Source organism: Salvelinus fontinalis, chromosome 24, assembly GCF_029448725.1.
Source record: "Salvelinus fontinalis isolate EN_2023a chromosome 24, ASM2944872v1, whole genome shotgun sequence".
NCBI classification, from domain to species: Eukaryota; Metazoa; Chordata; class Actinopteri; order Salmoniformes; family Salmonidae; genus Salvelinus; species Salvelinus fontinalis.
In genome coordinates, this window is record NC_074688.1 from 27671374 (window position 1) to 27691604 (window position 20231).

The 20231-nt window shown below is 45.9% G+C and overlaps 1 protein-coding gene across 6 annotated transcripts in view; it reads left to right on the forward strand.

Annotated features, from left to right (window-relative positions):
• The window catches only part of LOC129822563 (BCAS3 microtubule associated cell migration factor-like), a 347331-nt gene that overhangs the window by 309678 nt on the left and 17422 nt on the right, over window positions 1-20231 (forward strand). For all 6 annotated transcript variants that reach the window (XR_008754493.1, XM_055880891.1, XM_055880894.1 and 3 more), the window contains one exon: window positions 8351-8518. Coding sequence is in view for 5 of the 6 variants with exons in the window: in XM_055880891.1 (XP_055736866.1) it covers window positions 8351-8518 (168 nt within the window). In the remaining variant the exon portion in view is untranslated. The remainder of the gene's footprint in view (window positions 1-8350; window positions 8519-20231) is intronic.

The window sequence follows — 20231 nt, forward strand, 5'->3', positions numbered from 1 at the left end:
AGGGAGGGGGAGTAAATCATTTAAAAACAGGGCCTAGTGTAATGAAAGACAGGGAATCTAGTGAAGAGCAAAGAGAGACCTCCTGGGAGTTAGCTACCTATCACAGGCGTTAATCCTGGGAGTTACAGCTCGATTAACACTTAACAAGTCGCTCACCACTTAACTGCTCTGGCAAGCAGCTCTCCTCTCTCACTGATTCTCCTCTCCATGGACCTGCCCTGCCTGGCCAACATCACACACACTCTGTCAGACTTGGTCACAGCGCAAGAAGAGTGTGTGTGCTTGACTACCACTGATAAAGACATAGCCTCAACCTCAATCTGCTGTCTCACATCCCAGCTAGTCACCACACCAAGACAGACATGCATTCCGTGCCCCAACTGCTCCAGGTACAAGTTGTCCAGGTCGAACTCAGGGGTTAGTCTGTATCTTTCCAAGTATACACCTCTGTGTCCTTCAATCCGGTCAAATCCTGATTTACGCAGTGGCATGTTTGTTTTCCAGAAGGCGTTTGTTTTCCCAACACAAATGACCCCGTCCCTACAACCCTCCGTTTACAGCCCTAAGGACTCGTTAGCTTCGCCGCTCTAATGGCACCCCCGTACAGTAAAGCCTAATTGAATTATCGCTATCAGCTAGCCAACCGTTAGCCTCCCGTCATTAGGCTGTTTAGCAGCCAGGTAGCCCAGAGATGATGGCATGTGGCCGGTAGTTATGCATTGCGTGCAGTGTGTGTTTGTGTGTGAGTCCAGCTGTGCCATCCTGAGCTGAAGGCCTGTTGTAAAGGTGAACACACACACACTGATTAAGTCTTTAAGGAAACTAGCGTTGGGAGAGATCAGTAGGGCCTGATTGTCAGTCGGTGTGGTGGTGAACTAACAGCTGGGAGAAAACTAATCCAGCCTGGGATTTAGTTTTACCATGATAAAAAAAATCTCTCTCTCCTCTTTCTATTTCTCTCTCTTTCTCTCCTTTCTCTCTCTCCTCTCCTCTCCCCTCTTTCTTCTCTCTCTCTCTCCTCTCTCCTCGGTCTCTCTCTCCTCCCCCCTCTTTCTTCTCTCTCTCTCTCCTTGGTCTCTTCTCTCTCTCTCTACTCTCTCCTCGGTCTCTTCTCTCTCTCCTCTCCCCTCTTTCTATTTCTCTCTCTCTCTCTCTCCTCTCCTCTCCTCTCCCCTCTTTCTTCTCTCTCTCTCTACTATCTCCTCGGTCTCTTCTGTCTCTCCTCTCTCGCTAAAATGATTGTGAACATCATGTCCTGTTTCAGTTGTCGCTAGAAAATTGTCGGTGACAAATAGAAAAAAAGATGGATTGAGATGGACACAAACCAAAGCCCCACACTGTAGAAGAGGAAGCCCATATCATGCTGCTCCACACTCACTCTGCCCCTCGGTTCCTACTAACCCTTGAGGAGTGCCAGGGTTATTTGATTAGCTTCATAATGATAATGACAGGAGTGGAGGAGTGGGACTGGCTGTCACAGGCTAGAGGATCGAGAGATCACCCCTGATGGAGAGGGGGGCGGGGGGGGACTGGTGAACTTGACATCTACGTACAGTGCAGTCGAAATATATTCAGACCCGTTTACTTTTTCCACATTTTGTTACGTTACAGCCTTATTCTAAAATTGATTATATAAAAATGTTTCAATCTACTCACAATACCCCATAATGACAGTGAAAACAGATTTCAGACACTTTTGCAAATGTATAAAAAAATAAAAAGCAGAAATAACTTATTTACATAAATATTCAGACCCTTTGCTATGAGACTCGAAATTGAACTCAGGTAAATCCTGTTTCCATTGATCATCCTTGAGATGTTTATACAACTTCATTTTAGTCCACCTGTGGTAAATTAAATTGATTGGACATGATTTGGAAAGGCACACACCCGTCTATATAAAAAAACAAGCCATGAGGTTGAAGGAATTGTCCGTAGAGCTCCGAGACAGGATTGTGTCCAGGCACAGATCTGGGGAAGGGTACAAAAAAATGTCAGCATTGAAGGTCCCCAAGAACACAGTGGCCGCCATCATTCTTAAATGGAAGAAGTTTGGAACCTTCCAGAAGGACATCAATATCTGCAGCACTCCAACAATCAGGCCTTTGTGGTAGAGTGGACAGACGGCAGCCACTCATCAGTAAAAGGAACATGACAGCCCACTTGGAATTTACCAAAAGGGACCTAAAGGACACTGACCATGAGAAACAAGATTCTCTGGTCTGATGAAACCAAGATTGAACTCTTTGGCCTGAATGCATCACATCTGGAGGACACCTGGCACCTTCCCTACGGTGAAGCATAGTAGTGGCAGCATCATGCTGTGGGGATGTTTTTGAGCAGCAGGGACAGAGCAAAGTACAGAGAGATCCTTGATGAAAACCTGCTCCAGAGCTCTCAGGACCTCAGACTGAGGAGAAGATTTACCTTCCAACTGGACAACGACCCTAAGCACACAGCCAAGATAACGCAGGAGTGGCTTCGGGACCAGTCTCTGAATACCAGAGCCTCGGCTTGAACTTGATCGAACATCTCTGGAGAGACCTGAAAATAGCTATGCAGCGACGCTCCCCATCCAACCTGACAGAGCTTGAGAGGATCTGCAGAGAAGAATAGGAGAAACTCCCCAAATGCAGGTATGCCAAGCTTGTAGTGCCATACCTAAGACTCAAGGCTGTAATCGCTGCCAAAGGTTCTTCAACAAAGTACTGAGTAAAGGGTCTGAATACTTATGTAAATATGATTTCCGTTTTTTATTTTTAATAAATCAGTGTCATGGTGGTTTTGGTGTAGTAACTATTAAGACATACTTTGGTGTACAGTCGTGACCAAAAGTTTTGAGAATTACACAAATATTAATTTTCACAAAGTTTGCTGCTTCAGTGTCTTTAGATATTTTTGTCAGATGTTACTATGGAATACTGAAGTATAATTCCAAGCATTTCATAAGTGTCAAAGTCTTTTATTGACAATTACATGAAGTTGATGCAAAGAGTCAATGTTTGCAGTGTTGACCCTTCTTTTTCAAGACCTCTGCAATCCGCCCTGGTATGCTGTCAATTAACTTCTGGGCCACATCCTGACTGATGGCAGCCCATTCTTGCATAATCAATGCTTGGAGTTTGTGGGTTTTTGTTTGTCCACCCGCCTCTTGAGGATTTACCACAAGTTCTCAATGGGATTAAGCTCTGGGGCGTTTCCTGGCCATGGACCCAAAATATCAATGTTTTGTTCCCCGAGCCACTTAGTTATTGCCTTATGGCAAGGTGCTCCATCATGCTGGAAAAGGCATTGTTCGTCACCAAACTGTTCCTGGATGGTTGGGAGAAGTTGCTCTTGGAGGATGTGTTGGTACCATTCTTTATTCATGGCTGTGTTCTTAGGCAAAATTGTGAGTGAGCCCACTCCCTTGGCTGAGAAGCAACCCCACTCATGAATGTCTCAGGATGCTTTACTGTTGGCATGACACAGTACTGATGGTAGCGCTCACCTTGTCTTTTTTCCGGATGCCCCAAACAATCGAAAGGGGATTCATCAGAGAAAATGACTTTACCCCAGTCCTCAGCAGTCCAATCCCTGTACCTTTTGCAGAATATCAGTCTGTCCCTGATGTTTTTCCTGGAGAGAAGTGGCTTCTTTGCTGCCCTTCTTGACACCAGGCCATCCTCCAAAAGTCTTCGCCTCACTGTGCGTGCAGATGCACTCACACCTGCCTGCTGCCATTCCTGAGCAAGCTCTGTACTGGTGGTGCCCCGATCCCGCAGCTGAATCAACTTTAGGAGACGGTCCTGGCGCTTGCTGGACTTTCTTGGGCGCCCTGAAGCCTTCTTCACAACAATTGAACATCTCTCTTTGAAGTTCTTGATGATCCGATAAATGGTTGATTTAGGTGCAATCTTACTGGCAGCAATATCCTTGCCTGTGAAGCCATTTTTGTGCAAAGCAATAATGACGGCACGTGTTTCCTTGCAGGTAACCATGGATGACAGAGGAAGAACATGATTCCAAGCACCACTCTCCTTTTGAAGCTTATTCGAACTCAATCAGCATGACAGAGTGATCTCCAGCCTTTTCCTCGTCAACACCCACACCTGTGGTAACGAGAGATTCACTGACATGATGTCAGCTGGTCCTTTTGTGGCAGGGCTGAAATGAAGTGGAAATGTTTTTTGGGGATTCAGTTCATTTGCATGGCAAAGAGGGACTGCAATTAATTGCAATTCTTCTGATCACTCTTCATAACATTCTGGAGTATATGCAAATTGTCATCATACAAACTGAGGCAGCAGACTTTGTGAAAATTAATATTTGTGTCATTCTCAAAACCTCTGGCTAGGACTGTAGTAGTTTCCGTGTTGCGGTTAGTGTTTTTGCTCTGTAGTGGTTGACGTGAACCCCAGGCGTGGGTGTGAGAAATGAGTTCATACCATTAGGATCCTGCCATCATGTTGATTGAGACAAATGGGTTAATAGCTTTGTGAAGGAAGTCTTCATAGAGCATCTGGAGTGCTGTGACAGTGAATTCAGGACACACTTATTCTTACGCTGACACAGACTAACACAAGCTCTTACACCTCAATTCCACCCGTTACGTACTCAGCCCATGTAAATAAATGAACTAGCTCACTAAACGTCACACACGGTTCACACACCAGCATAGTGAGGTCTCAGAAAGATAGGCCATTTTTCACAGCAAGGACAGAGGGTTGTTTAAAGGGTCAAAAGTGTAATTCCACACTGTGGTAAAACATCAAATCAACAGCTTGGTAACTATAATAACGTCATGTCCCTACTATGGCACACAGGGCTACTGTTCTCTGTCTCACCGACACACACACAACAACACCCCACACACAGGCTCTTGGCCATGGCTTTGATAGTGGGCCTGCTGGCAAGGGGGGGGGCGGTCCTTTGAGGAATCACCAACGCACATACACACACAGCTTTTTTATGAAGTGGTGTAAAGTTATCAGCGTCTCCTGGCTTGCCCGGGACAGTGTGTGTCTAACAGCAGATAGCCAAGTGGAGACCTGGTCCCTCTTATCTGTGTGTAGAACCAGGCCAGGCAGGGCGGCCCGTGCGGGCTCTCGCCCCAGCATTAAAGCCTGTCAGTGGGCCACAGTGTGGCTGAGGCTGGCCAGGTCTCCATACACCAAGGGCATAGATAGACACTGAACTTAACTCTGAGATCAAAGGGTCCACTGTCACTGTTCCTTCTGATAACACAGACCCAGTCTGGGCCAGGGGACTAGGTGTCAGTGTAGAGAGAAATGACAACCACCAGACCACAACCACCAGACCACAACCACCAGACCACAACTACCAGACCACAACCACCAAACCACAACCACCAAACCACAACCACCAAACCACAACCACCAGACCACAACCACCAAACCACAACCACCAAACCACAACCACCAGACCACAACCACCAGACCACAACCACCAGACCACAACTACCAAACCACAACCACCAAACCACAACCACCAAACCACAACCACCAAACCACAACCACCAAACCACAACCACCAAACCACAACTACCAGACCACAACCATCAGACCACAACCATCAGACCACAACCACCAGACCACAACCACCAGACCACAACCACCAAACCACAACCACCAAACCACAACCACCAGACCACAACTACCAGACCACAACCACCAAACAAACAAACAATAGGAGCAAGTCTAGGGAGGCTCTTTTAAGATAAAGATCATTCCAGCATTTTACTGGTGTTTTCTCACTCTAGTTCCTTCTCTGTTTTGTATTTTCCTTTCCTCTACTCTGTCATGCCTCTTTTCTATCAGTCATTGTCTTTCTCTACATCTCTCTCTCTTTCTCTCCCTCTCTCTCTGTCTTTCTGCTCTGTTTATCAGTCCAGTGGCTCTTCTTAACTTTCCAGGAAAAAAGGACCTATCCTCTTCCCTTGTTTGATGTTATCCCTCCATCCAATTCACTGTCCCTTCTAGCTGTGTTTTCTAATGATACAGTGTATACCCTGTGGTATGCTTAAAAGCACCAGGCTAGCCTAAAGAAACATACACATCTTGTTCATGCCTGTGTGTCTGCATCCCATATTTACTCTGGGGCTGTTAATACCCCACAGAAGAGAGAGTGCCTCTCTGCACGTACACTGTGTTTTCCAACAAGACACCCACCTTTGACTAAACAAACAACAAGGCCTACTTTTCTATTTGCTGGATTTAAAGGGATACTTTGGGATTTTTAAACCATTTATATGTCTCCGTGTCCAATATGAAGGTAGTTTTACGAGACAATGTTAACTAGCGTTAACCCAATGACTGGGCCGCATTAACCAGGGCCGTAGTCAGTGGTGTCTGCAGCCTTTGTCCCAGCTACTAAATCTCTTGACTTAATTCACTGTTCATCACATCCTGAAGTACAGGGGGGGTGAGGGAATTGGCTAAAATGGCGGGACAGTATTGTTTGAATCAGTTGTTTTAGTGTCTGGCTGGCTGGGACCCAGAGATAGATGGAGACAGACACGGAGGCTGCCTGGTGACAGGGCTTTCCATTTCAGAGATAGATGGAGACAGACACAGAGGCTGCCTGGTGACAGGGCTTTCCATTTCAGAGATAGATGGAGACAGACACGGAGGCTGCCTGGTGACAGGGCTTTCCATTTCAGAGATAGATGGAGACAGACACAGAGGCTGCCTGATGACAGGGCTTTCCATTTCAGAGATAGATGGAGACAGACACGGAGGCTGCCTGGTGACAGGGCTTTCCATTTCAGAGATAGATGGAGACAGACACAGAGGCTGCCTGGTGACAGGGCTTTCCATTTCAGAGATAGATGGAGACAGACACGGAGGCTGCCTGGTGACAGGGCTTTCCATTTCAGAGATAGATGGAGACAGACACAGAGGCTGCCTGGTGACAGGGCTTTCCATTTCAGAGATAGATGGAGACAGACACGGAGGCTGCCTGGTGACAGGGCTTTCCATTTCAGAGATAGATGGAGACAGACACAGAGGCTGCCTGGTGACAGGGCTTTCCATTTCAGAGATAGATGGAGACAGACACGGAGGCTGCCTGGTGACAGGGCTTTCCATTTCAGAGATAGATGGAGACAGACACAGAGGCTGCCTGATGACAGGGCTTTCCATTTCAGAGATAGATGGAGACAGACACGGAGGCTGCCTGGTGACAGGGCTTTCCATTTCAGAGATAGATGGAGACAGACACAGAGGCTGCCTGGTGACAGGGCTTTCCATTTCAGAGATAGATGGAGACAGACACGGAGGCTGCCTGGTGACAGGGCTTTCCATTTCAGAGATAGATGGAGACAGACACAGAGGCTGCCTGGTGACAGGGCTTTCCATTTCAGAGATAGATGGAGACAGACACGGAGGCTGCCTGGTGACAGGGCTTTCCATTTCAGAGATAGATGGAGAGAGACACGGAGGCTGCCTGGTGACAGGGCTTTCCATTTCAGAGATAGATGGAGACAGACACAGAGGCTGCCTGGTGACAGGGCTTTCCATTTCAGAGATAGATGGAGACAGACACGGAGGCTGCCTGGTGACAGGGCTTTCCATTTCAGAGATAGATGGAGAGAGACACGGAGGCTGCCTGGTGACAGGGCTTTCCATTTCAGAGATAGATGGAGAGAGACACGGAGGCTGTCTGGTGACAGGGCTTTCCATTTCAGAGATAGATGGAGAGAGACACGGAGGCTGCCTGGTGACAGGGATTTCCATTTCAGAGATAGATGGAGAGAGACGCAGAGGCTGCCTGGTGACAGGGCTTTCCATTTCAGAGATAGATGGAGAGAGACACGGAGGCTGCCTGGTGACAGGGCTTTCCATTTCAGAGATAGATGGAGAGAGACACGGAGGCTGCCTGGTGACAGAGCTTTCCATTTCAGAGATAGATGGAGACAGACACAGAGGCTGCCTGGTGACAGGGCTTTCCATTTCAGGGGTAGAGATTTGAAGAAAACAGCACACTAGGTGGTGTTTGAGGTCAGGACTCCACTTGACAGTCTGTGTGGTTATACAGATTTAGTGTGTGGTTGTTATGGTTGTGAATGTGGTTGTGTATTTGGAATGACCGTGTCGTGTATGGACTGATTGTGTTTGTGGTTGACCGACTAAGTGTGCAGTAGCCAGCGTGCCGTTATACTGACTATTAGAAGGTTCTTGCTTCTATTTTGACCGTGTGTATGGTTAAACTGATCAGTGTGCACTTTAACAGATCATACATCTAATTTATACTTTGTATACCTTAACTGACCATGTTTCAGGGTTCTACTGAATGTGTTTGTGGTTGTGTTGTGCTGATGGTCTATAAATGGTTGCGTTTGTTGTTCCAGGGACGTTTGACCGCAGTGTGACCCTGCTGGAGGTGTGTGGAAGCTGGCCAGAGAGCTTTGGCCTGCGTCACATGAGCTCGGTGGAATCCACCGAGGAGGGGCTGAGAGAGAGGCTGGCAGACGCCATGTCAGAGTCACCATCCAGAGACATAGTGGGCTCGGCTACCGGTCAGTCACAAACATACAAACACACACTAACCCATACACAGACACGCACACACACACATATACACACATGCACACACTAACCCATACACAGACACGCACACACACACATATACACACATGCACACACTAACCCATACACAGACACGCACACATACACATATACACACATGCGCGTGCGTGCGCACACACTAACCCATACACAGACACGCACACATACACATATACACACATGCGCGTGCGTGCGCACACACTAACCCATACACAGACACATACACATATACACACATGCGCGTGCGTGCGCACACACTAACGCGCGCACACACACAGACTCATAAATAATTTGTCATCATTAATAATTTCATGGTTTCAATCTTTCCACCAATTTACTGACCATTCATTCTCTCAAACTGTGAAATGTGATAGTGGTCAACTTCATTTTCTTAACTTTTTGAACTTTCAATTACTATCTTTCAACTGCTACTCTTAATCATGCTTTTTTGGTTTTGCAGCAGCTAGTTTTCAAAAGTGTACGGGTGTATATTGTGTGTGTGTGTGTGTGTGTGTGTGTGTGTGTGTGTGTGTGTGTGTGTGTGTGTGTGTGTGTGTGTGTGTGTGTGTGTGTGTGTGTGTGTGTCAGCCATTCAGACAATCCAAATGTTTAACTCATTTAGGAAGCGGCAGCGCTCTTCCTCTCCTTAAGTGAACAAGAGATCCTTTGATTTTTATGGTGGGAGAGGAGGGGTTTCTCTTAGGGAGAGGAGACTGCCACTGGGAGCTAGGAGCGGCAAAGGGTCACAAGGCATTAATGTGTTTAGCATCGACTACCCCCCCACCCCTCCTCTCATCCCCTTCTCTCTCATCCTTCTCGCTCTGCTCTCATCCGTCTCCCTCTCTTTCTATCATCCCTTTCTTTCTCTCGCTCTCGTTGCCCATCTTTTACGACATAATCTTGTTTGGACCTATTCATTTACAGAGGCCCCTGCAGCAGCAATGGCAGTCACATGGAATGGACACTCTTTGGGACTCCCTCGCCCCCTCCTCTCTCGCCCGCTCTCTCTGTGTCTCTCTCTCTCTCTGTCCCTCTCTCTGTCCCTCTATAATTGCTCCTGTCTCTGTGACTCTGCTCGTCATTAGATTAGGGGCCGACTCCCGGACACTTGTAGTCTGCGCTTGTCCATCCATCGCTACGGCTACAGCCCCCTCTAATGCAACACAAAATTCATTACTGATCACATTACATCCAATCTCCCCCCATTTTCCTCTGCCTTGGGCCCTCCTATAAACATGAACTTAACCCTTTCTTGAGAGAGGGAGACATAGAGGAATGGACTAAATATTGTTTGAGGAGGGGTCAAATGGAGCCGAGTCTGAGACATGCACATCCATTCTGTCTGACTGAATAAGTCCCAAACTACACCCTGTTCCCTATGTAGTGCACTACTTTTGACCAGAGGCCTATGGGCCCTACTATATAGAATAGGGTGCCATTTGGGATGCAGGCTGTCTTTGTGTGACAGTGGCACCAAGCTTCAATCAGGGAATAACTCGGACGTAATGGAGGCAAATCTAATATGGACCTCTGGTTGATGGCTGACTGTAATGTAGAGAACGTGTATGTGTGTGTTCGGTTCATAGAGAGAGAGGCCTTTGATGGGCAGGGCCAGATGGTGTATAGCTTAGAGAGTGTCTCCACGTGCAGGGCCCAGTTTCCCCTATCCTAAGACATACTGTAGGCCCCATTGGCCTAGACCTGAAGGATTCACTCATACACAGATTCTCTCTCTATCCGGCTTTCGCACACACACAGAGGGACGCGGTATTGGAATGCTGGATGATGGAACAAATCACCCTCTTTGACATTTCCCCCTCAACACACAACCCCAGACACACACACTCAGGCTCACGCTCAGAACAAAGCCTGCAGTCACACAGATTTGAGTTTTCAGGCACAGCCAGAGACCTACTGTCGCCACAGCCAGGGGCAGGTGACACAGATAGAGAGATGGATAGATGGAGAGAGCGATATAAGGAGGGGGTGGGACAGGAAGACTCCTAAACATACTCTTCCAGGAATTAGATTTGCGCTAGCAACATAATGTTGCTGATGTGATTTTGCTTAATGGTTCAATCCCAACATGAATTCCATTGGAGCCGTGAAGAGGACACCTGTTTTAGCCCGGTTTAGTATATTCCAACCCTAGTCTACTCTCAGCCCAACCCCAGTATAACATAACCCAGTCCAGCCTTTGTCCTCAGCCAGTGTTAGGCCAGTGTTTATGGAGGCCACGTTCAGGATCCAGCCCTGACCTATGTTAATAGAGCCATTGTAAGGGAACTGGTGTCTGCTATATATCTGACATGCAACTATCTCTGTCAACCAGTCCTTACATTTTAACGCTAATATTTACGGTATATCCTCATCAGCATCCAAAAATAATGGATACAAACTGTGGATGTGTGAGTGCACGAGCATGTTTATGTATACGTGCGTATACACTGAGTGTACAAAACATGAGGAACACCTGCTCTGTCCATGAACATCATACAGCTGGCAGGTTTTACACTGTATCGGCAGGATAGAACAGCAGCCTCTGGTAAGACAAGGGGTGGCAGTTTATGTTTATTTGTAAACAACAGCTGGTGCACGATATCTAAGGAAGTCTCGAGGTTTTGCTCACCTGAGGTAGAGTATCTCATGATAAGCTGTAGACCACACTATCTACAGTTGAAGTCGGAAGTTTACATACAGTTAGGTTGGAGTCATTAAAACTCGTTTTTCAACCACTCCACAAATTTCTTGTTAACAAACTATAGTTTTGGCAAGTCGGTTAGGACATCTACTTTGTGCATGACGCAGATATTTTTCCAATAATTGTTTACAGACAGATTATTTCACTTATAATTCACTGTATCACAATTCTAGTGGGTCAGAAGTTTACTTACACTAAGTTGACTGTGCCTTTAAACAGCTTGTAAAATTCCAGAAAATGATGTCATGGCTTTAGAAGCTTTTGATAGGCTAATTGACATCATTTGAGTCAATTGGAGGTGTACCTGTGGATGTATTTCAAGGCCTACCTTCAAACTCAGTGCCTCTTTGCTTGATATCATGGGAAAATCAAAAGAAATCAGCCAAGACCTCAGAAAAGAAATTGTACACCTCCACAAGTCTGGTTCATCCTTGGGAACAATTTCCAAACGCCTGAAGGTACCACGTTCATCTGTACAAACAATAGTACACAAGTATAAACACCATGGGACCACGCTGCCATCATACCGCTCAGGAAGGAGACGTGTTCTGTCTCCTAGAGTTGGACGTACTTTGGTGCGAAAAGTGCAAATCATTCCCAGAACAACAGCAAAAGACCTGGTGAAGATGCTGGAGGAAAGACCCGTAGCACTCACGTCCGTAGCCATGAAGTGCTTTGAAAGGCTGGTAATGGCTCACATCAAAACATCTATCCCAGAAACCCTAGACCCACTCCAATTTGCATACCGCCCAAACAGATCCACAGATGATGCAATCTCTATTGCACTCCACACTGCCCTTTCCCACCTGGACAAAAGGAACACCTATGTGAGAATGCTATTCATTGACTACAGCTCAGCGTTCAACACCATAGTACCTTCAAAGCTCATCACCGAGCTAAGGATCCTGGGACTAAACACCTCCCTCTGCAACTGGATCCTGGACTTCCTGACAGGCCACCCCCAGGTGGTGAGGGTAGGTAGTAAAACATCTGCCACGCTGATCCTCAACGCTGGAGCTCCCCTGGGGTGCGTGCTCAGTCGCCTCCTGTACTCCCTGTTCACCCACGACTGCATGGCCAGGCACGACTCCAACACCATCATTAAGTTTGCTGACGACACAACAGTGGTAGGCCTGATCACCGACAACGACGAGACAGCCTATAGGGAGGAGGTCAGACACCTGGCCGGGTGGTGCCAGATTAACAACCTATCCCTCAACGTAATCAAGACTAAGGAGATGATTGTGGTCTACAGGAAAAGGAGCACCGAGCACGTCCCCATTGTCATTGATTGGGGCTGTAGTGGAGCAGGTTGAGAGCTTCAAATTCCTTGGTGTCCACATCAACAACAAACTAGACTGGTCCAAACACACCAAGACAGTCGTGAAGAGGGCACGACAAAGCCTATTCCCCCTCAGGAAACTAAAAAGATTTGGCATGGGTCCTGAGATCCTCAAAAGGTTCTACAGCTGCAACATCGAGAGCATCCTGACTGGTTGCAACACTGCCTGGTATGACAACTGCTCGGCCTCCAACCGCAAGGCACTACAGAGGGTAATGCGTACAGCGTAGTACATCACTGGGGCCAAGCTTCCTGCCATTCAGGACCTCTATACCAGGCGGTGTCAGAGGAAGGCCCTAAAAGTTAAGACTCCAGCCACCCTAGTCATAGGCAGTTCTCTCTGCTACCGGATCGCCAAGTCTAGGTCCAAGAGGCTTCTATCCCCAAGCCATAAGACTCCTGAACATCTAATCAAATGGCTACCCAGACTATTTGTATTACCCCCCTTTTACACTGCTGCTAGACTCTGTTATTATCTATGCATAGTCACTTTAATAACTCTACCAACATGTTCATATTACCTCAATTACCTCGACTAACCGGTGCTTACCTCGACTAACCGGTTCCCCCGCATATTGACTCTGTACCGGTTCCCCCTGTATATTGCCTCGCTATTGTTATTTTACTGCTGCTCTTTAATTATTTGTTACTTTTATTTCCTATTATTTTTTATATTTTAACTGCATTGTTGGTTAGGGCTTGTAAATTAGCATTTCGCTGTAAGGTCTACACCTGTTGTATTCGGCGCATGTGTCAAATAAGATTTGATTTGATTTTGACATAAACTGATCAGGTGAAAGCTATGATCCCTTAATAATGTCACTTGTTGCCTCCTGAGTGGCGCAGCGGTCTAAGGCACTGCATCACAGTGCTAGAGGCATCACTACAGACCCGGGTTCGATCCCGGGCTGCGTCGCAGCCGGCCGCGACCGGGAGACCCATGAGGCGGGGCACAATTGGCCCAGCATCGTCCGGGGTAGGGGAGGGTTTGGCCGGCCGGGATGTCCTTGTCCCATCGTGCTCTAGCAACTCCTGTGGCGGGCCGCTCCTGTGGCGGGCCGCTGACCAATGTGTCGGCGTTTCCTCCGACACATTGGTGCGGCTGGCTTCCGGGTTAAGCGAGCAGTGTGTCAAGAAGCAGTGAGGCTTGGCAGGGCCGTGTTTTGGAGGACACATTGCTCTCAACCTTTGCCTCTCCCAAGTTCGTACGGGAGTTGCAGCGGGACAAGACTGTGACTACCAATTAGATATCACGAAATTGGGGAGAAAAAGGGGTAAAAATAAATAAAACAACAATAAAATAAAAATGATTAATAATGTCACTTGTTAAATCAACTTCAATCAGTGTAGATGAAGGGGAGGAGACAGGTTGGAGAAGGGTTTTAAGCCTTGAGACATGGATTCAGAGGGTGAATGGGCAAGACAAAAAATGTATGAACGGGGTATGGTAGTATGTGCCAGGCGCACCGGTTTGAATGTGCCAGGAACTGCAACGCTGCTGGGTTTTTCACACTCAACAGTTTCCCATATGTATCGAGAATGGTCCACCACCTAAAGGACATCCAGCCAACTTGACACAACTGTGGGAAGCATTGGAGTCAACATGGGCCAGCATCCCTGTAGAATGCTTTCAACACCATGTAGAGTACATGCACTGATGAATTGAGGCTGTTCTGAGTGCAAAAATGGGTGCAACTCAATTTTAGGACAGTGTTCCTAATGTTTTGTACACTCAGTGTGCATGTGCTTGTGCACTGTGTTCATAAAAGTGTGTGACCCTCCAAACCCAGGAAGTATGTCACTCGCCACCAGGCCCTGTGTGTAGCAGGAACTTGTTATGTTCTAATTATTTATCAAATTGTCGAATGGCGGTCCACATAGGTTTATGATTTACTTAATTAGGCCTACTTCCATGTACTATTGGAGTGTGGATTTGGCCGGTTGATTCCACCGGCTTGCGTGTAGGTTTTGGAGGAGCTCCACCTCTGGTCCGATGTTATCGTGGTACAGAAAACCTTGCCTCTGCCACCACATGTAGCACTGTGTTTTTGTATGTACAGTACTGTGTGTGTGTGGGGGTGGGTGGGGGTGGGTGGTTTGGAAGAAAGCAAGCAGTTGATGTAATCTGTTGGTGTGGAGTGAGGATTTCCTCCCTGCCAAAGAGAGTGGTACGTTCCAGTGTGTTTGGGGACCTGTCAGGAGACCAATGAAAGTACAGACTATGAGAGCTAGGTCTATGGGTCCCACTTATGGAGAAACAGAGCGGTTAGAAGGGCACAGGACCTTTCCATCTATATAGATTCTTGCCACACACACACACCTCTTACTTTAGTGGTCTGCTTTTTAATCTGATCTTACAGTAATACTCTTTACTGCCTGAATGTCTAGAAAGAGCACTCATTGCATGTGAACGTGAATGCACCTCTTTGGGCTAGTATATGTGAATCATTTCATGAAGTTTGTTTCATAATGTCTGATGAATTGGGCATATTAAGCTGTGTGGATGCTAGACTCTAGACTCCAACCCTCTGGTTAGCTCTGTGAAAACCTCTATTGTTCCCTACTGTAGGTTTGGTAATGATGCTCCTATCTCCTGTTTGACTTGGACAGCCTCTTGTAGCCATTCGCAGAAACTACCAGGTCAATTATGTGACTGACTGGGTTCCTTTCTACCATTGCTTGTTTTAACACACAGATATCCATCGCAAGAACAACAAAACACACCACAGCGGTCCACCACACACACACACACACACACACACACACACACACACACACACACACACACACACACAGACACACACAGACACACACAGACACACACAGACACAGACAGACAGACAGACAGACAGACAGACAGACAGACAGACAGACAGACAGACAGACAGACAGGATTATAAACACATCAACTCACTTCTCACTTCACCTCTTTTTGCACTTGGGGACGTGGCTTTAGACCATTGGGAACAGACATGTTAGGTTAACCAGCGGACACACGGCCATACCCAGTCACACACACACCCCTCTGTCCTTCTCACTCACCATTTGTGTACTTGACTGAAAACTATTAGTTGATAATTTTGTCACCTTCCCCCAGGGTCCTGTTATAACCTGCTTCACTAGAGAAAAAGTGAAACCCCGGAGTCCTGTTCTAACCTGCTTCACTTGAGACAGAACCCCAGGGCCCTGTTCTAACCTGCTTCACTAGAGAAAAAGAGAAACCTAGTCCTGTTCTAACCTGCTTCACTAGAGAAAAAGAGAAACACAGGATCCTGTTCTAACCTGCTTCACTTGAGACAGAACCCCAGGGCCCTGTTCTAACCTGCTTTACTAGAGAAAAAGATAAACCCATGGCCCTGTTCTAACCTGCTTCACTAGAGAAAAAGAGAAACCCAGAGTCCTGTTCTAACCTGCTTCACTAGAGAAAAAGAGAAACACAGGATCCTGTTCTAACCTGCTTCACTTGAGACAGAACCCCAGGGCCCTGTTCTAACCTGCTTCAATTAGGACAGAGAAACCCAGGGCCCTGTTCTAACCTGCTTCACTAGAGACAGAGAAACCCAGGGCCCTGTTTAAACCTGCTTCATTAGAGACAGAGAAACACAGGGGCGTGTTCTAACCTGATTCACTATAGACAGAGAAAGACATTGAGTGCATTCCGTACCACTGAAAGACATTCAGCTGAGCTGCTAAAAGAAAATAGAAAAAAAGAAGGGAACCCTGGGAAAGAAAAGGGAAAGTGACATGAGCTGAGGCTGAAGAGTATGGTGCAGAGGAAAAAGAAGGGAGTGTGAAAGAAGAGCAATGTCATTATTTCTGCCCCTCAGCACTCCTCCATTCACTGGCAGGTCGCTCCCTCTCTCTCTCTCTTCCTCTCTTTCTCTTCATCTCTCTCTTTTTATCTCTTCCTCTTTCTCTACCTCTCTGCAGCCAGCTGAGAGCGTGAGAGTAATCCGCGGCGACAGTGTGAGACGAGGAAGAATAATTCCTGTATTCAGAGCCGCCACCGCTTATATATTCCTTTTCTCTCCTCTCCACCCTCTCTTTTGCACTCCTCCACTGATACGTTGGGCCTGGATGTCATTGTATCATTTGCCCTGGCTTCACCTCTCTCTGCCACTCTGCCCTGCTAGCCTAGAGGAGGGGTGGGGGGTAGTTTTACTATCATGTGAGGACCAGAAATACTCACAAGGATAGTAAAACAAGGAAAATTTGCTTGTCCTCACAAGGAAAAAGCCTATTTTAGGCTAAGGGGTTAGGGTTGCAGTTAGGGTTAGGAGTTAGGTTCATGGTTAGGGTTAGGTTAAGGGTTAGGTTTATGGAAAATAGGATTTTGAATGGAACTCTATTGTTAGGTCCCCACAAGGATAGGGAAACAAACTGTGTGCGTGTGAGAGGGCAGAGATTCTTAGCCTTCTGCAAATGGGCTTTTTGTGGAGTTTTTTTTTTAGACTGCACTTAACAGCTTGCTCAGGGGAGAGACGCCGTGAGAGTTCAGGAAGAAAGAGGGCGAGAGATGAAGAGAGGGAATGAGAAATAGGGCGATGGAGAGGTAGAGAGAGTGAGATTGCGATGTGGAGAGTGGGAAGCACATCTTACAAATGTGTATGTGATGTTCCAGGTCTGTTTTGGGTTGTCTAGACAAGACAGCGGTGAAACACTTTTAAACCGGGAAGCATTTTAGAGGAGTGGAATTTAGGAAAAGGACTCTGTATCCGAGGTGTCTCTGAGTTGTTCTCCACTTTAGTCTGTTGTATGATTACTACCTATATCTTTTTACTCTGACTTCACTGTTTAAACCTATGACTCTCACATCCATCTGGAACGATACAGCCTTTCTCCTAGCATGAGTAGATGAATAATAAATGCACTAATGTAGTATATACCTCCTGTATATTTACTTAAGCACTCATTTATGCTGACACTCAAACACAAGTACACCTATATGTGCATATGTGTGTATATATATGTACAGTGGGGAGAAGAAGTATTTGATACACTGCCGATTTTGCAGGTTTTCCTACTTACAAAGCATGTAGAGGTCTGTAATTTTTTATCATAGGTACACTTCAACTGTGAGAGACGGAATCTAAAACAAAAATCCAGAAAATCACATTATATGATTTTTAAGTAGTGAATTTGCATTTTATTGCATAACATAAGTATTTGATACATCAATGATACAATGTGATTTTCCTGATTTTTGTTTTAGATTCCGTCTCTCACAGTTGAAGTGTACCTATGATAAAAATTACAGACCTCTACATGCTTTGTAAGTAGGAAAACCTGCAAAATCGTCAGTGTATCAAATACTTGTTCTCCCCACTGTATGTCTATGTGTATATGTATATATATATATATATATATATATACATACATACATACATACATACATACATACATACATACATACATACATACATACATACATACATACATACATACATACATACATACAGTTATGGTCGGAAGTTTACATACACCTTAGCCAAATCAAATCAAATGTATTTATATTGCCCTTCGTACATCAGCTGATATCTCGAAGTGCTGTACAGAAACCCAGCCTAAAACCCCAAACAGCAAACAATGCAGGTGTAGAAGCACGGTGGCTAGGAAAAACTCCCTAGAAAGGTCAAAACCTAGGAAGAAACCTAGAGAGGAACCAGGCTATGAGGGGTGGCCAGTCCTCTTCTGGCTGTGCCGGGTGGAGATTATAACAGAACATAGCCAAGATGTTCAAATGTTCATAGATGACCAGCATGGTCAAATAATAATAATCACAGTAGTTGTCAAGGGTGCAGCAAGTCAGCACCTCAGGAGTAAATGTCAGTTGGCTTTTCATAGCCGATCATTAAGAGTATCTCTACCGCTCCTGCGGTCGCTAGAGAGTTAAAAACAGCAGGTCTGGGACAGGTAGCACGTCCGGTGAACAGGTCAGGGTTCCATAGCCGCAGGCTAAAATTCTCTCTTACATCAGTTAGGATCACCACTTTATTTTAAGAATGTGAAATGTCAGAATAATAGTAGAGAGAATTATTTCTTTCAGATTTGATTTCTTTCATCACATTCCCAGTGGGTCATAAATTGACATACACTCAATTAGTATTTGGTAGCATTGCCTTTAAATTGTTTAACTTCGGTCAAACATTTCGGGTAGCCTTCCACAAGCTTCCCACAATAAGTTGGGTGAATTTTGGCCCATTCCTCCTGACAGAGCTGGTGTAACTGAGTCAGGTTTGTAGGCCTCCTTGGTCGCACACGCTTTTTCAGTTCTGCCCACAAATGTTCTATGGGACTAAGGTCAGGGCTTTGTGATGGCCACTCCAATACCTTGACTTTGTTGTCCTTAATCCATTTTGCCACAACTCTGGAAGTATTCTTCGGGTCATTGTCCATTTGGAGGACACATTTGCGACCAAGCTTTAACTTTCTGACTGATGTCTTGAGATGTTCCTTCAATATATCCACATCCTTTTCCTGCCTCGTGATGCCATCTATTTTGTGAAGTGCACCAGTCCATCCTGCAGCAAAGCACCCCCTCGACATGATGCCGCCACCCCCGTGCTTCACGGTTGGGATGGTGTTCTTCGGCTTGCAAGCTTCCCCCTTTTTCCTCCAAACATAACGATGGTCATTAGACCAGAGGACATTTCTCCAAAAGTATGATCTTTGTCCCCATGTGTAGTTGTAAACCGTAGTCTGGCTTTTTTATGGCGGATTTGGAGCAGTGGCTTCTTCCTTATTGAGCGGTCTTTCAGGTTATGTCGATATAGGACTTGTTTTACTGTGGATATAGATACTTTTGTAGCTGTTTCCTCCAGCATCTTCACAGGGTCCTTTGCAGTTGTTCTGGGATTGATTTGCACTTTTCGCACTAAAGTACGTTCATCTCTAGGAGACAGAATGCATCTCCTTCCTGAGCGGTATGACGGCTACGTGGTCCCATGGTGTTTTTACTTGCGTACTATTGTTTGTACAGATGAAAAATTGGTTCCAAGGATGACTTGTGGGGGTCTACAATTTTTTTTCTGAGGTCTTGGCTGATTTCTTTTCATTTTTCCCATGATATCAAGCAAAGAGGCACTGAGTTTGAAGGTAGGCCTCTAACCACTAGGCGGCCTAGTGGTTAGAGCGTTGGGCTAGTAACTGAAAGTTTGCAAGTTCGAATCCCCGAGCTGACAAGGTACAAATCTGTTGTTCTATCCCTGAACAAGGCAGTTAACCCACTGTTCCTAGGCCGTCATTGAAAATAAGAATTTGTTCTTAACTGACTTCCCTAGTTAAATAAAAGTAAAAAAATAAAAATACATCCACAGGTACACCTCCAATTGACTCAAATTATGTCAATTAGCCTATCAGAAGCTTCTAAAGCCATGACATCATTTCTGGAATTTTCCAAGCTGTTTAAAGGCACAGTCAACTTTGTGTATGTAAACTTCTGACCCACAGGAATTGTGATACAGCGAATTATAAGTGAAATAATCTGTCTGTAAACAATTGTTGGAAAAATTAATTGTGTCATGCACAAAGTAGATGTCCTAACCGACTTGCCAAAACTATAGTTTGTTAACAATACATTTGTGGAGCGGTTGAAAAAAATGAGTTTTAATGACTCCAAGCT